Genomic DNA, 17461 nt, shown 5'->3' with positions numbered 1-17461 from the left:
GGACATGACGTAGAGCTACAGCTATATATTCTAATTGGGAAAATGTATAAGTATATATACTTTTTTGATCCCGTGAGGGAAATTTGGTCTCTGCATTTAACCCAATCGGTGAATTAGTGAAACACAAACAGCACACAGTGAACACACACTAACAGGTGAAGCACACACTAATCCCGGCGCAGTGAGCTGCCTGCTTCAACGGCGGCGCTCGGGGAGCAGTGAGGGGTTAGGTGCCTTGCTCAAGGGCACTTCAGCCGCGGCCCACTGGTCGGGGCTCGAACCGGCAACCCTCCGGTTACAAGTCCAGAGTGCTAACCAGTGGGCCACGGCTGCCCCTATGTATCCAAGTATATACAATGGTGATGGCTTTCAGACAGATGGAATACTTTTCTAAGGCACTGTACCTGATAACGAGTACATACCAAAAGGTTGGCACAGTTTGGCACATGGTCCTTTATCCCTGGCAAAGTTCATACAGTAGAAACCTGCCTCTAGTTCCTCACTATGCAGTCTAGTTGGAGGCCCGGATAGTTGGAGGAACCGGATGTACAACTGAAGCGGAACGTATGGCGAAAAAAAGAGCCTCCACTATAATCAGTGGAACTGGCTACAACAGAGGCGGCAGTAGCACACATGCGCCACGGACATGTGGTAAAAATGGACCCATCTTTTACGTTCTATCTATGTCTTTTCTCATTTCTTTTCTTGGCGTGGCACTTCAGCTATGCTCCCAGTGTCTCCCAGTGTGGTGGTCAGATGCTCTCCACCTTGATGATGTTGAGGAGCTGGGGCTCCTGGGGCGAGAGGGCGAGGGGGGAGGGGGCAGGGATGGACGTGCCGCAGTCCTGGAGGCTGGTGCCCACTTGGCCAGCTGAGAGTTCAGAGTCCTTCCTGCCTGCAAAAGCATCTGTGTGTGACAGGCCCTGACCCAGAGCTGGACTCGCCATCTGGGTGTGTGACTGCACCAGGGTCTGAGTGTAGTCGGGCGGCGCGTGTGTGAGGGACTGCGTGTAAGCCGGCGACGTGGTGTGTGTGTGTGCGTGTGTGTGCGCTGGATGGAGACTCTCTGAGCCGCCGAAGCCGTTCATGCCTCCGACTCCTCCTCCCGCCGAACTCATTCCGGAGAACGTGAACGCGCCCGCGCCATCCAGCCCGGAGCTGTCGCTCAGAGACAGGCCGCCCTGCGAGTAGCTGCTCTGCGTGGAGGCGAAGGCCGTGCTCTGGCTGTATGAGGACGACGCCGCCGCCGGCAGGGAGGCCGGAACCGATGACGCAGGCGGAGGAGGGGGCGTCGGGGTGGCGTGGGCCAGTCCGCAGGGGCTCGGCCGCGAGGCCAGGAACTGCAGGGTGCTGAGGATCTGCTTCTGCACCTGAGTCTGCTGCACCTGCTCCCTCTCCAGCCGCCCCTGCTGCTCCACCAGCATCCGCACGGCCAGCGCCAGGCTACGCACCTCCGAGCCCAGCCCCTGCACCTGCTCCCCCAGGTTTTGCCGCAGCGCCTCCAGGGCCCCGGGCTGGTAGCTGGGCGACGGCTCCCTCCTCTGGGGCTGCTGGCTGGCTGGGTGCTGGATGCGGACGCCCGGGTTGGGGTTGTGGTTTGCGGCTGCCTGGGCGGTCGCGCTCGGACCAGTGGGGCTGGGGAGTCGGACGCCCACTCGGGGGGGCGGGACTCCTATTCGTGGCTGGAAGCCTCGTCTGGCCAAACTAGCGTCGGGATGACTGTCCGCAATCCCCCTCTGTAGGGTGAGGTTAGTGGTTGTTTACATGTTCAATTAACCTTCTAACACTGTTCAGCTCAAAAATTAACGATTTACACATTTAATTCCCTGTACCATTAAATATGACATTTTTCCATCAGATTTACTCAAGACCTTATGATATCCTTCACAAAAGGCATTTGAACACATGAAATTCATTGTGACTAATTTCTTTGAATTTTGAGTGATTTATTCAACTTGGGTCACACTTTTTTTGTTCACGGTCAAAAATGACCACCATAGGTGGGAAAGAGTATAATTTTCATCCAGGAGTTGAAAGACATCTCAAACACACACTCCTACAACTTCCCTGTGCCCATTCTACACATGAATCATACTTTCCACAAGTAAGCTTAGAGTAAATTATGGGAGCCCAGTGTTTTCTTGAACTAATGTACTTCTCCCCCAATGGGAACCGTACATGCCAAACAAATCAATCTTGTGTAAATTGTAGGAACCCATCTAAATGTTCACACACACATGCATGCATTACACATACACACACATGTACACCCACTCTCACACACACAGTTCATATTGTCAGTTCATGTTGTCATGTTGCCACTTGTGCATGTGAACCACCAATGTTCGCACACACATGCATGCACACTAGGGGTGTAACGGTTCATGTATTCGTATTGAACCGAAACGGTACGGGCGTCACGGTTCGGTGCATGAATTGACACGGAGAATACACGGTATAAAAATACATAAAACTCGTGTGCGGATTAATTAATGTCATGTGCAATTACTGTTAAGTAGCGAGAGTTACGGGAGTTCTTTAGCGACACTAACGCTAATCTGTAGCCTCGCCTTTATTGGTTGATTGGCGCCTATGTTTTTTTTTTTGTCAGGTCGTCGGTCGAGTCCATAGACTGTATATATAGAACTGGACAGTGTGGCTGCATTCTACAGTGTTCTATGGAATTGAAGCCGCCGAGGCGACGCCATCTTGGAAAATTTGGAGCCAATTTGAAGTGCGGCTGCGCAGCAAAAGTTGAAGCATGCGCAGTGAAGAGGAGTCGCGGTCAGGCACGCCCACTCAGTTGCCACTCAGCGAGTTAAACCAAAGATCCTTGATTACTAGCAAGATAGAGCAACGTAATTCGTTACTATGGGAGCAAAACGGGACAGTTCCGGTCTGCATAAGTGGGAGTGTCACCCTACGTCACTAAATAAACTTTCTCTCTTAATGAGCAATAACAACAGATAAAAATAATTGTGTTCACAGTATTATTGTCCATAATCATGTGTGATACCAATGAATCATTTTTAAGGACATGATGTGAATAATTTAATTAGTCATGTGAACCGAGCTAGCTAGCTAGCTAACGCTAGCTTAAAATGCTATACAAGTGGATGGTAGTAGCTATGGCAATACAGCTATGCGCTAACAAGTGACTAGTAGTTGAAGGACTTCGCTTAAACTTAATATACTGTTGCAAATTCGCTTGAGTATAAACTATCCACTTTAACTAATGTCAGTAGTGTTATTCAGCTAGTTGTCATTTCAAAGAAATTACACTTCTCCGTTTAAAATGTTACCTTAGCTAACAGGCTAGCTAGCATGATAACAACCGGACAGTAACTGGCAGCAGCATGGTCTAATATTAAGTTATTTTATTACAAATCCGAACACTAAAAAATTACACTATTAGGCTTGAAATGATCCCAAACACTTACAGATTATGACACAATTTTCCAAAAAACCCTCAACAAATCCAGAAAGACAAAATGACAAATTTATTGGTAAAATTCCACAAGTCTCCATTGACATTAGTGCAGCAAGGGCTTACTCTGGTCTGCATAAAGGGGGATTTTCCCCCCTCCCCCTTGCAGTAATCGAACGCGGAAATTGTCGAACGTTTGCGCCTCTCGCTCCGCTTGAACCCTCTCTGGTTAAACACGCCCCTTGTCAAGTGAAACCCGCCCCCTTCTCCTTTCCACAACGCAGGTCGACTCGGCGCCGAAGGCTAGCTGGCTGGATGAATTTTACGGCTGTGACTGAGTTAGCTAAACAGTACAAACAACAATCGGTTTGTTCTTGTCTGGTAAGTGTTGCGTATCAACTGAAACGTTTTTTTTTTGTCTATTGGTGTTCTTAAATACGTCTAAGAGAGCTTATTATGTTGATTATAGACTGTGACAATTTAGTATGGTGAATACTAATGAGCTAACAACAGAAATGCGGACAGCGAATTACATGCTAACGTTAGCAGCTACATTAACGTTACCGGGAGGCTAAGTTAGTCATTGAAGTGAAGATTAGCACACAGCTCCCTTAACAGTCGATGCATGATATACTTGGTTTTATTAGTTGTTGCTGTTTTCAAATATCATGTATGCTATCTCAACATGGAGTAACCATTGACTGTACATGGGGATTAATAACACTAGACAGTCAGTACAGTATATGATGTGATAAAGCAATGGTATGATGTGATAAAGCAACGCAAGTTAACGTTAACGTAATGTGAAGCATGGACCTCATCAACCTCGTGTTAATGTAACTACTAGCCATTTTTTCTAACGTTAACGACACCTCTGTTAGAGCTACTTCTGTGATGGTAGGTCGGTAGCATAGACTGTAAAAAATAGATCGGTAGGTCAGTAGTTGTAGACCGCATAAGTGAATGATCGATAAATGAAACGCCTGCATTAAACACTAGCTGCTACGCCAAGAACCAGTCACTTCCCAGGGATATCGGTGAACATTTGAGAAAGACCTTAGTTTGTCATCTAACGTCCATGATCACTCATACTGATAACGTTATTTTTCAAGCTGACGCAAGTTAATAACATTCACACCGCATATTTAAATGTGTAGTTAACATTATAGGTAGGCTGTGAAGTTTATTGCACACATATATTTAATTAATTGGTATTACTAGTGGTGTCGAGTGCCTGATTAGATGCTTTGTAATGTTGTAAAATTGTCTGACTAACTTTATTGTAACTTTCCTTTTTGCAGGTAAGATATGGGTGATGACTGAATGTACTGGAGGTGGCGGCAAGGTGGTCTCCATGGTCTACATTAGTCTGCAAGCAAGGGAATGCCTACGTGAAGATGTTTGGCTGGGGTGGTCTGAGGTGGCATGTCCTCCCCCTTTCTCCAAGTACCCTGACATCCATCTCCCTGACATCATCACCCACCGTCACTGGATCAACCTGAAGCCCCTTATACATGGGACATGGCACAGCACCACTACGTTCTGAAAACGTGATTTTCAATGACTTGCATGGCACCAAGAAAGGTCTGCCTCTGCTCTGAACCTTCTGTTAATGTGACATCATTTATACTTGAGGCTGTACACATCCCTTTGTTTCTGTTTTCTTTATTGATGTCACCCAAACTTCAACTTTCTGTATGCCCCTGAACTCACACAAATTGTAAATTGCAATGCGCCATTTAACTAGTGGTGTAGTCGAGTTAGTTAGTTAGTTGTAGTGGTGGGTATACTGTGAGCAATCCCAAATGTTATTAAATACATATCCTTGCCTATTTTAAATGGGTTTACTGTGTAGTCCTGTGTATCACGTAGACTATACCACGGTCATTTAACTGCCTTGGTATTTAAGTCAGAGGCCATTGCTTATTATTTAACTGTAGCCTACACAAAGATGTAGATGTTACAAGAATGTTAATATCAGAATAATTATTGGTTGATACTAAATCAATATTGAATGTTTTTTATTTCTTTTGTGTGATCTATCATTCAGAATGCTGCAACATGCCACAATCAGCCAAAGAGGACACATCGTAACTCCTCTCCTAGTTACTCTCCATTGGCTCCCTACAGTAGACAGAATTAAATTTAAATCTCTCACTTTGGCCTATAGGACATTGACTGGATCTGCTCCTTGTTATTTTAATTCAATGATCAAGATATACATCCCCAACCGCCCACTGTGGTCTTCTGATGAACTTCTGTTGTGTCGACCAGTCTTAAACGCTAGGTCAAATTCAAGACTCTTTTCCTCAGTGGTACCATGTTGGTGGAATGAGTTGCCCAGTGCTCTTCGTTCTTGTGATAGTTTTTGGTCTTTTAAGCACTTCTTATACATTATGGTTTGTATGCAGTAGTACTGTTTTATTTTCATTATAGGCTGTTGATTAATTTGACATTGTTTATTATTGATATTCTCTTTAATGTAGTCTTACCATGTTATTGTTATTATATTATTGATTGAATGGGCATTATTATTTATTATTGCTTTCCCCCTCATTGTTTATTTCATTAGGCTATTGATTGATCCCTGTTTTAAGTATTATATTGTTTTGTATTTGTTAAGGGTAACCATAACCATCATAATGTGGTATTTTCTTATGCACTTGAAACAAAGAATAAAATGTTTCTTTAAACGTAGTACCACTTTAAACACATCACACACTGAACAGCAAAGTAGCTTCCTGATTATGTGTAAAATGTTTAGAGTATCCTGTCCTGATGTAGGTCCATGTTCTCATATTTTTACAGCTGACATGAAGGCTGCAGTATTACATTTTTGATTTATAATGGAGCACCCTCTCTGGTGAAAGACTAGCAAGCCTGTGGTAGAGTCATACGATTACAGACATATTGAGAGGGCCTATCAATGAGTTGTCACAGTTTTCAATTTAGACGTATTATTTTGAAATGATGTACGTCTACGGGAGGATTTACCCCGCAAAATGCTACGGGAGGATTTCTAATGAAAAAATGCTTCTCCAGCAGTGCAATCGCAGGTAACAACGATACCTTAACGCATTTTCAGATACCGCTGTTCTGAGCATACTAAGCAAATTGGCCATTTGTAACTTTGAATCCCTCCTCACGTTAAGCTATGGTCCAATAATGTGTTCACTAAAACACAAGTAACGTTATTTGTCGGGGTGATCCATAAATGGGCATACCGAGGTTGTCGACCTAGCAGGCTAGGTGGCGTTTTTTGCCATTCGCAAAACTAAGCAAGAGTTAACGTTAATGAAACTTTACATCGCCTTCTCCAGTGACAAAGTATATTCAAATGAAGTTGCAACGATGATGGCGGCAATCACTGGTTACGTTAAACCATTTGAAACAAGTAGGACTGTAAATGATGGTGACTGGCTAACGTCACTTCGGATCAATATAGCAGAGCCCTTTTACTTTACCTATCAACTGGCTAATGCTAGCATGATGTAGCATGCTATGAGCTAATATACTTAGCATCTACGAAAGAACAGAACATATATTTTTTCACAAAGAATCTGTCACAACTAACAACGATGTCTCTTACCAGCAACTACACAATGTATTACTATCAATATGTATTTAGTCAGACTGTGATAAGATATAGCCTAATGATAATAACAGCAACACTTATTTAGGTTAGATTATGTGTCGAAATCATAGGGTCGAAATCAGGTGTTAAAATAAGTGAGCGATGACGCGGTAGTGTCTGCAGCCAGCTGTCAATCATAGGTGTAAACACGCCCTTTTAGATTTGTTAATATAACATTAAAAATAATAATTTCAGCGAGAAAAGAAAAATTGTGTGTATTGAAGCATCTTGAAAACTATTTTTTCGAATAAAAAGTTGTTGATACAAAAATAGTTTTAGATGAGAAAAGTGACACGGAAAGTTGGCTACTTGGCCATTGAAATACATGGGGATGGGCGGAGTTACACATTGTACTGCAGCCAGCCACCAGGGGGCTCTGGACTAACGCTCGCATCACTCTTAACAGACGGCACACTGTCCAGTTCTATATATACAGTCTATGGTCGAGTCCGTCAGTCATTAGCCGCACTAAGGTTAGACCCACAAGAGTTAGAGGATCCGCTGGTCTCTTTAAGATCGCAAGTTTGAGAACTTCAGTTACAGTAACGTTAGTAGCCTACAGGCGAAAGAGTGGTGGATAAGATGAAACTGTGTGTCGGCGTTGTTCAGCAGTTGTTGGGTATGTGAGTGGAAAAAATGCTACACATATTTGAAGCCATCACCCAGATGTTGTAGGCTACCAATCACTGAAACGAGGGGAAAAAAACAACTTCCCCTGCGCTTCAGCAGACTTTAAATACACATACAAATAGGGCCAAAACCTATGGCTTAAATTAAATGATTTCGTAATGACAGAAAGCTATGTAAATCGCGTGGTAATTACCTTTATGTTGGGGTAACTTGTAACTTCTCACATGAGGAGCTGGTAGTGTTAAGTGCATAGACAGTAAAATAACGCTAACCAGGCTAATAAACAAACCATGCTACGGTGAGTTAACGTCAAAGGGCAAAGTCACGTGACTTCTAGTTGTAGTCTGTTTATGAAATGAAAGGAGCAATTTCGTTTTTTAAAAAAAGGCAAAATAGTGTGATATTTTCACAGTTAGTAGGCTAGATTATTACTTTACACACAATAAAAAAAATATTGAGGCAAATTGTAGACCCTTCCATATACAACTAAACACAGATTTTGAAGGTCTTGCTTAAGTGGATTTTTTAAAATATTTTTTCTATGTAATTTGCACTTTCAGAAATAAGAGATGCTGTAGGCCTATTTTCAGTTTTATAGCTGGTTGTCTTATTTTGTTTACAAGTTACAGATGGAGTCTGGGTACTTATTGTACTGTTTAGCCTACATCTTACACACTTCAGGCTGTTGCAGATAGCTCAGGGAAAAGACTGTATGACACTAGGTGGTACAGCCTGAGACATGTACAAAAAAAAAATGCTTTCTGCATTTTTGTTTTGCTTTTCCCTCCATTGTACCGAACTCGTACCGAACCGTGATGTCCGAACCGAGGTATGAACCGAACCGTGACTTCTGTGTACCGTTACACCCCTAATGCACACACAGAAACACACACACCCACACAGACACACCATGCACAGACACACACACACACACACACACACACACACACACACACACACATATGGCCATACCAAATAAACTAAGTTGGGAAGCAAGTGCATTATATTTGTAATTAAATTAGCAAGGCAAAAGCAAATATATTGCATATGCCTGTAAGTAAACTGGCAAATGTATTGCCTGCATTTGTTAGAAACAGAGTTATAAATATGTAATACTTTATTTTTTTAATTGTACTGACATATGTCGGTTTCTTTCCACACTTGCAACTGCCTGTACACTTTATGTGTGCCTCCTAATTTATTATTTCATTCTACTTTCTTACCTATTACTTTTAATCCTGCCTGCCTTCCCTTTTTACCCTAAAATGTTCAGTGCTTTGAGTACATGATAAAGTGCTCTACAAATAAAATGTGTTATTATTATACAAAGGTGCCTGTTTTTTTCATATTGCGATCAGAGTGCAGATTTTGTACTGAGGTTTGAGGCCAGGTGGGGTGACTGCTTTCTCCTTTTGCTACATAATGCCAGAAGTCAAAGGGCTTGCTGTGATGCTTAATGAAATGCGCTCAAAGTAAGAGCTGTATGAGGGACCCTTAGATCAGGTTGACCCCTGTATGAGGGCCCGCATGGAAAGGCGATGCATTAGTGAGGCACCTTGTGATGAACAGTGGATGGAAGGATGTATGAGGGGCACCTGTTTGTGTGAAGTGCATTAGTGTGCTTCATGAAGTTTGACAGAATGCCAGCATATGGTTGAGTATGTGCCCTGACTACCATAGCAACATCCATGGCTTTTTGGTGTTGCGGTCAAGCTGCACACTTGCTACCCCATAGCCCCAAGTTTGAGCCCTGAATGATCCCTATGTTAAAATAAGAGCAGTTAAAACTGTCAAATTTGTAAATTAGTAAATTAAGGGTGGTAGCAACGAACAGTGTTTAAAGGTTAAAAAAAAGTCCACTTTCAAAGACATACATGGCTATTCAATGACAGCCATTCAATGACAGCCTAGAAACCTGCTAGGCTGCTTGGCTATTCAATGCTTGGCTATTCAATGACAGCCTAGAAACCTGCAATATTATGTTTGTGGTCAAATCTCCTCCTAATAAGTGTTAGTAATTAGGGACGCACTCACCACTTGCTGGGGCCTGGGCGCAGTAAGGTCAATTGAGGAGGACACCGGAGGCAACATCATATTGCGCATATATGACTGATCTCTCCTCGGTTGGGGCGCCACCTGCTGGGCAGGTGAAAGACCACCATCTCTGATCTACAAGAAACAAAGACACTCACAAATCTGCACTAAACACTACTTTAATAATAATAATAATAATAATAATAATAAAACTGAGGTTCATTTACCCTCGCTCGGTGAAGCATGGCTTTATCCAGCAGCCTTTTGCGGGCCAACAGAACAGGGTTGGTGGCTGGTGAGGGAGTGAGGCGTCTCCGTGCAAAGATCCCCGTCATGGCTCCAACACCCGTGGTCATGTTTGTCCGCTGCGCCTGGGTCCCATCCTGCCGAGCTCTATGTGCCAGAGACGTGACGCTGACAATGCGAATATCCTCCTCCTCATCCTGTTTCCTTGCACCATTGTCCTCTCTGCTCCCGCCACTTGTGGATCTGGAGCCCCTCTCTTCAGCCGAAGACCCTCCCTGATGATGAGTAGGGTCAGGGGATGTGGAAAATCCAGCAACCCGGGATGCCTCCCGCATGAGGCTCCCTAGCTGTCGGTCCCTCCAGCTGTTGCTCCTGCTCGCGGAGCTGCCGTCACCAGTGCCCACCGCGGGCGCCTGAACACCAGCAACGCCCCTTGCCGCTGCCAGATTTGTCCCGTTCCTGCCATTGTACTCTTTGAGAAACAAATAGATAGCTTGTGCGGATACCTTGATGTTCTCCAGCTCCAGAACCGCCTTTATCTTCCGAAAACTCAAACCAGCTTCCCGCAGCTCCACCACTTTACGCTTTGCGGCGTCATCCAGCCGACCCATGATCACCAATTTTCAAGGGTCTTGACCTTCATGTTATTGACAAAGAATATTTTTTTTATAATAACTTATTAAAGTCAGAGACCAGACTGTTGCATTTGGTAACGTTTCAACATTCAAACATGGGTCCATATGGTTCATCGCCTCAGTTTAAAGATCTGTGATAGTGATGTTATCACCAAACATCTCGCCCAGTTGACAACGTAACGTTACAAGTAAACACACATCGCATTCACCTTGGATATTTTCGTTATTCCAGCAAATGCATATAACAATGCAACTATATACAGAGCAAACTCACCTGCTGCGATTTCTTGCGTTTACAAATCAGGGACCAAACACGTTAGGACCTAACCTGACTCGAGCGAGCTACCTGGCTATCGCTAGTTAGCTAATGTTAAGTAATACAAATCAACCAACGTCAGCTGACAACCACATAAAAGAAGATTAAAACGTACTAAAAGGGCAGGGACCATATTCTGAACATACTAGCCACGTAGTTGGTCTGAATTCTGACTTGAGCCTCACAATCACAATTTCTCTCCCCTAATGTAAACACTCGTATGGCACGTCGACTACGTGATGACATCATCTTTCAGACACGTCATCTATCAGCGACACACCGAGGCCAGTGGGAGGGAATTGTTTGTACCATTGACTTAAAAATGTAAGTACTGCAATGTAGAATCTATTTCAATCCTTTCTTATAGTTAATGTTAGAAACGTAGGGAAATGTCGAATTATACTATTGTAGAAGTATACTTTAAATTCGTGTAAATGTTGTCTCCTAAGTGGACATAACACGACTCAAATTAGCTTTGATGGCTCGAACTGTAATCAATGGGAGCTTTCGTACTACCAACGTTAATGCCAACGGATCACTAAACGGCTGATAACTAGGTTGATTTCGCACTTCACGGATTGATATATACGTAGGGAAAGAAATGCATAATCTCGCCCTGGGTCTTTGGGACTTGTAACTTTTTGTTAACCCCAATTGTTAGCATGTAGGATGTTTCAGCAGCTTTGTTTACAAATGCATCAGCTGGGGATGCTTGCTACACTAACACCAGAATATTTGCTAACACTAGCTTTAACATTAAATAGGACTACATACATCGTCCTATTCATCTGAAATTGTAAAGCACCAACAGTGACGTTAGTAATCCTCCAAGCACAAGTATCAGCCAGTAACTTGCTTTTTGGTCCATTTTATCTATCAACATTTTTGCTAACTTAGCTGCTGGGTTAAGGTACTAGTATGGCTTGTTCAGTGAGACACTCTTTTCTTTCTTCGTGCTTAGGGCACCGTCACCTACGAAACGGAAAGAGCGGTCAGAGGATAAAACCAAAGAGCGAGGCAAAGAGAAGTCCGGAACCAAGGAAGGAACAGAGAAAGACCGTGGCCGAGACAAGACTCGCAAACGTCGCAGTGCATCCACAGGGAGTAGCAGCAGCAGGTATGGTGGTGTTGATGTTCATCTCAAATGAAAACATTCTTGCTCAATTTATTTACAAGTAAATCCAGTGTCTCGTCGATTTTTTTGTGGCACGGAGGCTGTGTTGGATGATCATTGTATAATGTTAGGCCAGTTAACGTTTTATCAACTACTGTGGGTTAACGTTTTTTCAACTACTGTGTCGATAATTGATGGGCTGGCACATCATCAATAGCTAATATAATGAAACATAATGCATAATGCATGCATACATTTTGCACAAATATCTTTCACTAAATTTCAAAGCAGTTGCAGCTGTTCACCTAGACATGTCACAAAGTCGTCTCGATTAATCTTTCTAAGATTGAGATGACCAAGTATGTTGTAATATTGAAGGCGACTGTAACGCACAAGGACTGTTGGTGATGTGCTGGCCACTGGTAAATTACTTGGAGGGTAGAGAAGTGCCACACCCTCTGGCTCCATATCAATGGTTTTATTAATTTTATTTATCAATGGTTTTATTATTCGGCCTGGGGCCCCTCTACCCTCACCATGTATGGTGTAATGGTGTTGTGAGGATCTGCATTGTATATACCGTAGTGTTTTGTAGACTCCTCATATTGATGATCAGTAGAGGATGGAGACTATTTCTTTTCCATGACGCTTGACTGTCTGCAAGGCTAAGGCTGCATTTCTGTGCTGATATGGATTGATCTCATGACACTGATACCTGGGCAGTTTCAGCTCTTGAGTCTGTTTCTCCACTTCTGTCAAGAGCACTGAACTCTGAAGCATGTTGAATTGGTGGTATATGTTTCCATGGTTGTGTAGCGGTTATTGCTGCCATGGTTGTGTAGCGGTTATTGCTTAGGTCAATACGGATCAGATACCCGACCAATACACACCTCTTTGTCACTTTGGAGTTTGGATAAATGTGTCTGCCAATTATCTAAATATCTGGCCTTTATATTTCTGAAGGAAACTTTGTGCCACGGATTAAAAAAATATTTGCAGAATTGTGACGTTGAGAATTGTTCCATCATCTTCTGTTTCCCTCTCAGGTCTCGTTCCAGCTCGTCTTCCAGTAGCAGCTCCGGTTCTAGCTCTGGTTCCTCCAGTGGATCCAGCTCCTCATCCGGTTCCAGCCGCTCAGGTTCCTCTTCCCGCTCCTCCTCCTCTTCCTCCTCTTCATCGGGGTCTCCTAGTCCCAGCCGCAGACGGCATGATAACCGACGCAGGTCCCGCTCAAAGTGAGTAGAGTGCTCTCTACAGTTAAACTTATACAGGTCAAAGGGAGTCCTCTCTACAGTTAAACTTAAACAGGTCAAAGTGAGTAGAGTCCTCTCTACAGTTAAACTTAAACAGGTTAAAGTTGAATGGAAAGTAGATGTGTGCTTTATAGCTCGTCATAGTGAGTACCAGTCCAGTAATATTTCTGTGCTGAATTGTGATATTTAATGATGACTTATCTGTATGAGTTAAATGCTCTAGTGGGGCAGTATTCTGTCTGTTGTCCCTGTGCCGGAGGTAACGGATTCACCAACATTTCTTTCATCAGGTCACAGAAAAGAGGGGAGGAGAAGGAGAGAAAGAAGAGATCTCCCAGCCCCAAACCCACCAAAATTCATGTCGGACGACTCACTCGCAACGTTACCAAGGTGTGGCCGCCATCTCTGTTACGTAGAAATTCTAGATGCACTGTAGCTACAGGAGCATCTGCAGAGATCATAGTGTCACCTAGACACTTTTCTTGTTGGTCTATCTAAACAAAACCATACCAAAACCATACCCATCTTCACGTTTTTCCACTAATTCTAAGCATGAGGTATAAGTGTGTGGGCAGCTTGACTGACATTAAGTGAAGCTTCTGTGTTTTGTCACAATTAGCAGAAATCTTTGTGCTAACAGTCAAAATGTGGTGGTCTTTTTCCCCCCTTTTGTATTGTGTAGGACCACATTCAGGAGATTTTCGCGACTTATGGGAAGATAAAGATGGTGGACATGCCTACGGACAGATTCCACCCCCATCAGTCGCGAGGCTACGCCTACGTAGAGTACGAAACGCCAGAAGAGGCGCAGAAAGCCCTCAAGTACATGGATGGAGGTAGGCTGATGTCATTTAAAACTAGTATTTGATTCTAAACCAGTGCACTTCTGTTCATGAGCACTATGCCTCTTGTGGTTTCAAATTCAGCTAATTGTGCCTTATGACACTGCAGCTGCTGTCCTCTATGGATCTGTGCACATTTGATTTTAGAATGCGTCTTTTGTGATCCGATCACAATTGGTCAGCCGAGACGCATCATATTTTACACATGTGTGCAAAGTGTACGGTCAAGAGACTATGCTGAGCACTTGTGTTTAAGTTCTGCTATTGCTAACATCACATTCATTAGAACTCCCATTGTCCAGGATGCATCAGAACACATTAACATTTAGACAACAAGATATGTGGTCAAATGCGTCTGGGATTGGTTGCGTCTGGGATTGTTTGCACTTGTCTTTAGAACTGGGGGGTATTCCAAGTACATGGTTTAGTGACAAACCAGGGTAAGTTAACTCGGAGTAAGTGGTAAACCTCCTAATAGAAGAGCTGTATGGCTTCATTCACCTAAAAAAACAATGTCATAGGGCTCTTGTTGTAGGAGGTTTACCACTTACTCTGAGTTAACTTGGAATACCCTCCTGACCACTTATGATTGGATCAACCAATATGCATTTTAAAACCAAAGGGGATGCATTTGTTTGTGCTCACTACAACTCTGGGGTTGGTATACAGTCAGGCTCTCTAAATGGGAGGAGAACATAATGTCTGAGCCATACGTCATTCCAGCCTTGCGTGGAACAGAGGGATGTAATCTGATAGCCTGTTTAACAGAGGCCATTGTGAGAAATGGAGTAGCTACCTCCAGTGGTCATTACACTCCTTTCCCTTTAAGCACTGTAGATTCCACTACAGATTCCTGTAGAACAGCTAGCGTCCTGTAGAAGAGCTAGCGTCCTGTAGAAGAGCTAGCGTCCTGTAGAAGAGCTAGCGTCCTGTAGAAGAGCTAGCGTCCTGTAGAAGAGCTAGCACTGTAGAAGAGCTAGCGTCCTGTAGAAGAGCTAGCGTACTGTAGAAGAGCTAGCGTCCTTGTGATAATGTAGCCTCATGGTCCAGGAGAAGCAGACAGGTTTTGGTGTAAAAAAGGTTTATTGACTCAGCGGATATACTCCGAAAACACCCGTGAAAAGTAACCTATATTAATTACACAAAAACAATGACTAGACAAAGTACAAAGAAACACAGAGTCAAACATTTGACTGTAAATAACCGCATCTTCCTAAACACTCACAGCAGTGTCAGGTAGGCACAACATGGGTAATCCAGAGGACTCACCTTCTCCCTCCACAGGGATTTAAAGTGATCAGGTGACCTCCCCTAATTGAAAAAACAGGCCTACTCCTTATTAGGCTAATCAGCCAATTTGGGTACCCAGGGGCACACGCCCCTTCTTGCGCCTCCAACACAACTACACAAACTAAATCAAAGAACCTGCAGTTGAAATCATAACACTATCACTGGCAGAAAAATAACAGTAACAGAATCTATGCACTTTGCCAAAGGAACATACCACCTACAATGAAAAAACATGCCAAAAAACATAATCAACTATAAACATAGTGACAGTGTGGGTCACTCTGTCACAGTCCTGTAGAAGAACTAGCACTGTAGAAGAACTAGCGTCCAGTAGAAGAACTAGCGTCCAGTAGAAGAGCTAGTGTCCTGTAAACTGGCTGTCGTTAGGGGAGCAAGCCTTGCAGCACTGGCAATAGGCAGTGTTAAAAAAGGTGTGTGTAGAAAAGATGGGCATCACCAGAGGCTAGATGATGATGATGATGATGATGATGATGATTAATACTGTGTTGAAACTTACATCAGTATAAAGGGCCCCAGTCATGCCGGCCATTAATAACATGTCCAGTGTGATCACCATGCATTTCAACACATTGAACTGAAATGCCATGATTGTAACGGGACGTGTGTGTGTGAGTGTGAGAGACTACACTGACTGATCACTTTTTGTCTTTCAGGTCAGATTGATGGACAGGAGATCACCGCCATTGCCATATTGACCCAGCGTACTCGCCCTGCCCCGCGACGCGCCTCACCCCCACGCAGAATGCCCCCGCCCCCACCGATGTGGCGACGCACCCCTCCCCGCATGAGGCGAAGGTTGGTACTTGCCTCTGACTGGCGTCATGCTCAACTCAGCTCCTGTTGTTTGATGAAAAAGGAGCATTTCAAATATCCCGCAGTTTTAGTGTTCTTTTGCATGATTGGCTCCTTTTCAGTAACTGTTCCCCCAACTTCCCTTTTATGTCTTGCATAGATGTTAGATGCATGAACAAATATTGCCATTGGGCTTGAGTTCAAAGGTTCTGCATAAACGAGGCACGAGTGTCACTTGTACATTCAAAGCGTCTTCATACTCTGATCCTCCTTCATTTATAGGTCTCGGTCACCACGGCGACGGTCACCTGTTCGCCGGCGTTCCCGCTCCAGATCTCCGGGCCGCAGGCGACATCGCTCGCGTTCCAGCTCCAACTCCTCCCGATAGAGAGTGGCGCGCGTCCGTCCCCTCTGGTCGCTGTGTTTCGAGCCGCATTGCCCGATTCTCTGCCCCGCAGTCGCCATCTCTGATGCCTCAGAGCCTAAAGTAGTCACTGTCAACGTTATTTTATGATTTTTTATTTTTTAATTAAAGGTGAAAGAAGTCAATGTCATGGTGAAATCACTTTTGTCTCTCTAACAATAGGTGCATACTGGATTCACAATGCTGTCTTGTTCTAGAAACAATTTAGATCAGATGGGAAATAATTTTGCTACACACTGACTTTTGTACTTGAGTTTTGTCAATTAAACTTATAAAATTACCTTTAACCTGTCTTTGTCTGTATGTGAATAGTGAGCGCTTGACAGAGCTTCATAGTGAGCGCTTTTTGCCTTCATAAATGGCCTGTTGCCGTCTGTCTATCACGTTCGTTCATGCATGGTGGTAGCTAGATCTCTAGGTCAGTGGTTTTCAAAGTGGGGACTGCAGGGGGTGCCAGGGAGGCCTCAGAAAGTTGGAAGGAAAAATAAAAGCAACAAATAAATGCATTTGAAAAATGTAAAATATACCCATTACTATGAGGGTTGTTATTCAATGCCACTATAACTAGATGTACCGCATAGCGGTACAAAATATGACCGCCGCTCAGTCCTGTACATCCGTTCCGCGAAAATAAATCACACTTCAATTTGTCTCCATATTTTACTCCATCCCCCACTCTTGAAACTTTTGTGTATGCTTGTTTGGCATGCCTGAGTGTGTGTGTGCGGCTGCACAGAAAGTACCCTACTGGTGCTGAAAAGGTGAATAGATTGTAGAATAGCCAAAGAAGATGTAGAATTGTT

General features: G+C 43.7%; 2 protein-coding genes across 2 annotated transcripts; one reads left to right on the top strand and one right to left on the bottom strand.

Annotated features, from left to right (window-relative positions):
* Window positions 1-247: 247 nt before the first annotated feature.
* Window positions 248-11142, bottom strand: LOC121705290. The gene is made up of 4 exons (XM_042086192.1): window positions 10881-11142; window positions 9953-10608; window positions 9726-9860; window positions 248-1736 (listed from the first exon to the last, which is right to left on the bottom strand). Exons 2-4 carry the CDS (start codon window positions 10580-10582, stop codon window positions 753-755), a joined length of 1749 nt encoding a protein of 582 aa, XP_041942126.1. The 5' UTR covers window positions 10583-10608; window positions 10881-11142; the 3' UTR covers window positions 248-752.
* On the top strand, window positions 11118-16945 carry LOC121705297 (RNA-binding protein with serine-rich domain 1). The gene is made up of 7 exons (XM_042086201.1): window positions 11118-11246; window positions 11884-12039; window positions 13083-13271; window positions 13580-13679; window positions 13972-14125; window positions 16096-16237; window positions 16517-16945. The coding sequence occupies exons 1-7, from the start codon at window positions 11143-11145 to the stop codon at window positions 16620-16622; spliced, it is 951 nt and encodes a 316-aa protein (XP_041942135.1). The 5' UTR covers window positions 11118-11142; the 3' UTR covers window positions 16623-16945.
* Window positions 16946-17461: the final 516 nt, after the last annotated feature.

The sequence above is a fragment of the Alosa sapidissima genome, chromosome 3 (assembly GCF_018492685.1).
Source record: "Alosa sapidissima isolate fAloSap1 chromosome 3, fAloSap1.pri, whole genome shotgun sequence".
NCBI classification, from domain to species: domain Eukaryota; kingdom Metazoa; phylum Chordata; class Actinopteri; order Clupeiformes; family Clupeidae; genus Alosa; species Alosa sapidissima.
This window is presented reverse-complemented; position numbering and strand designations above follow the sequence as displayed.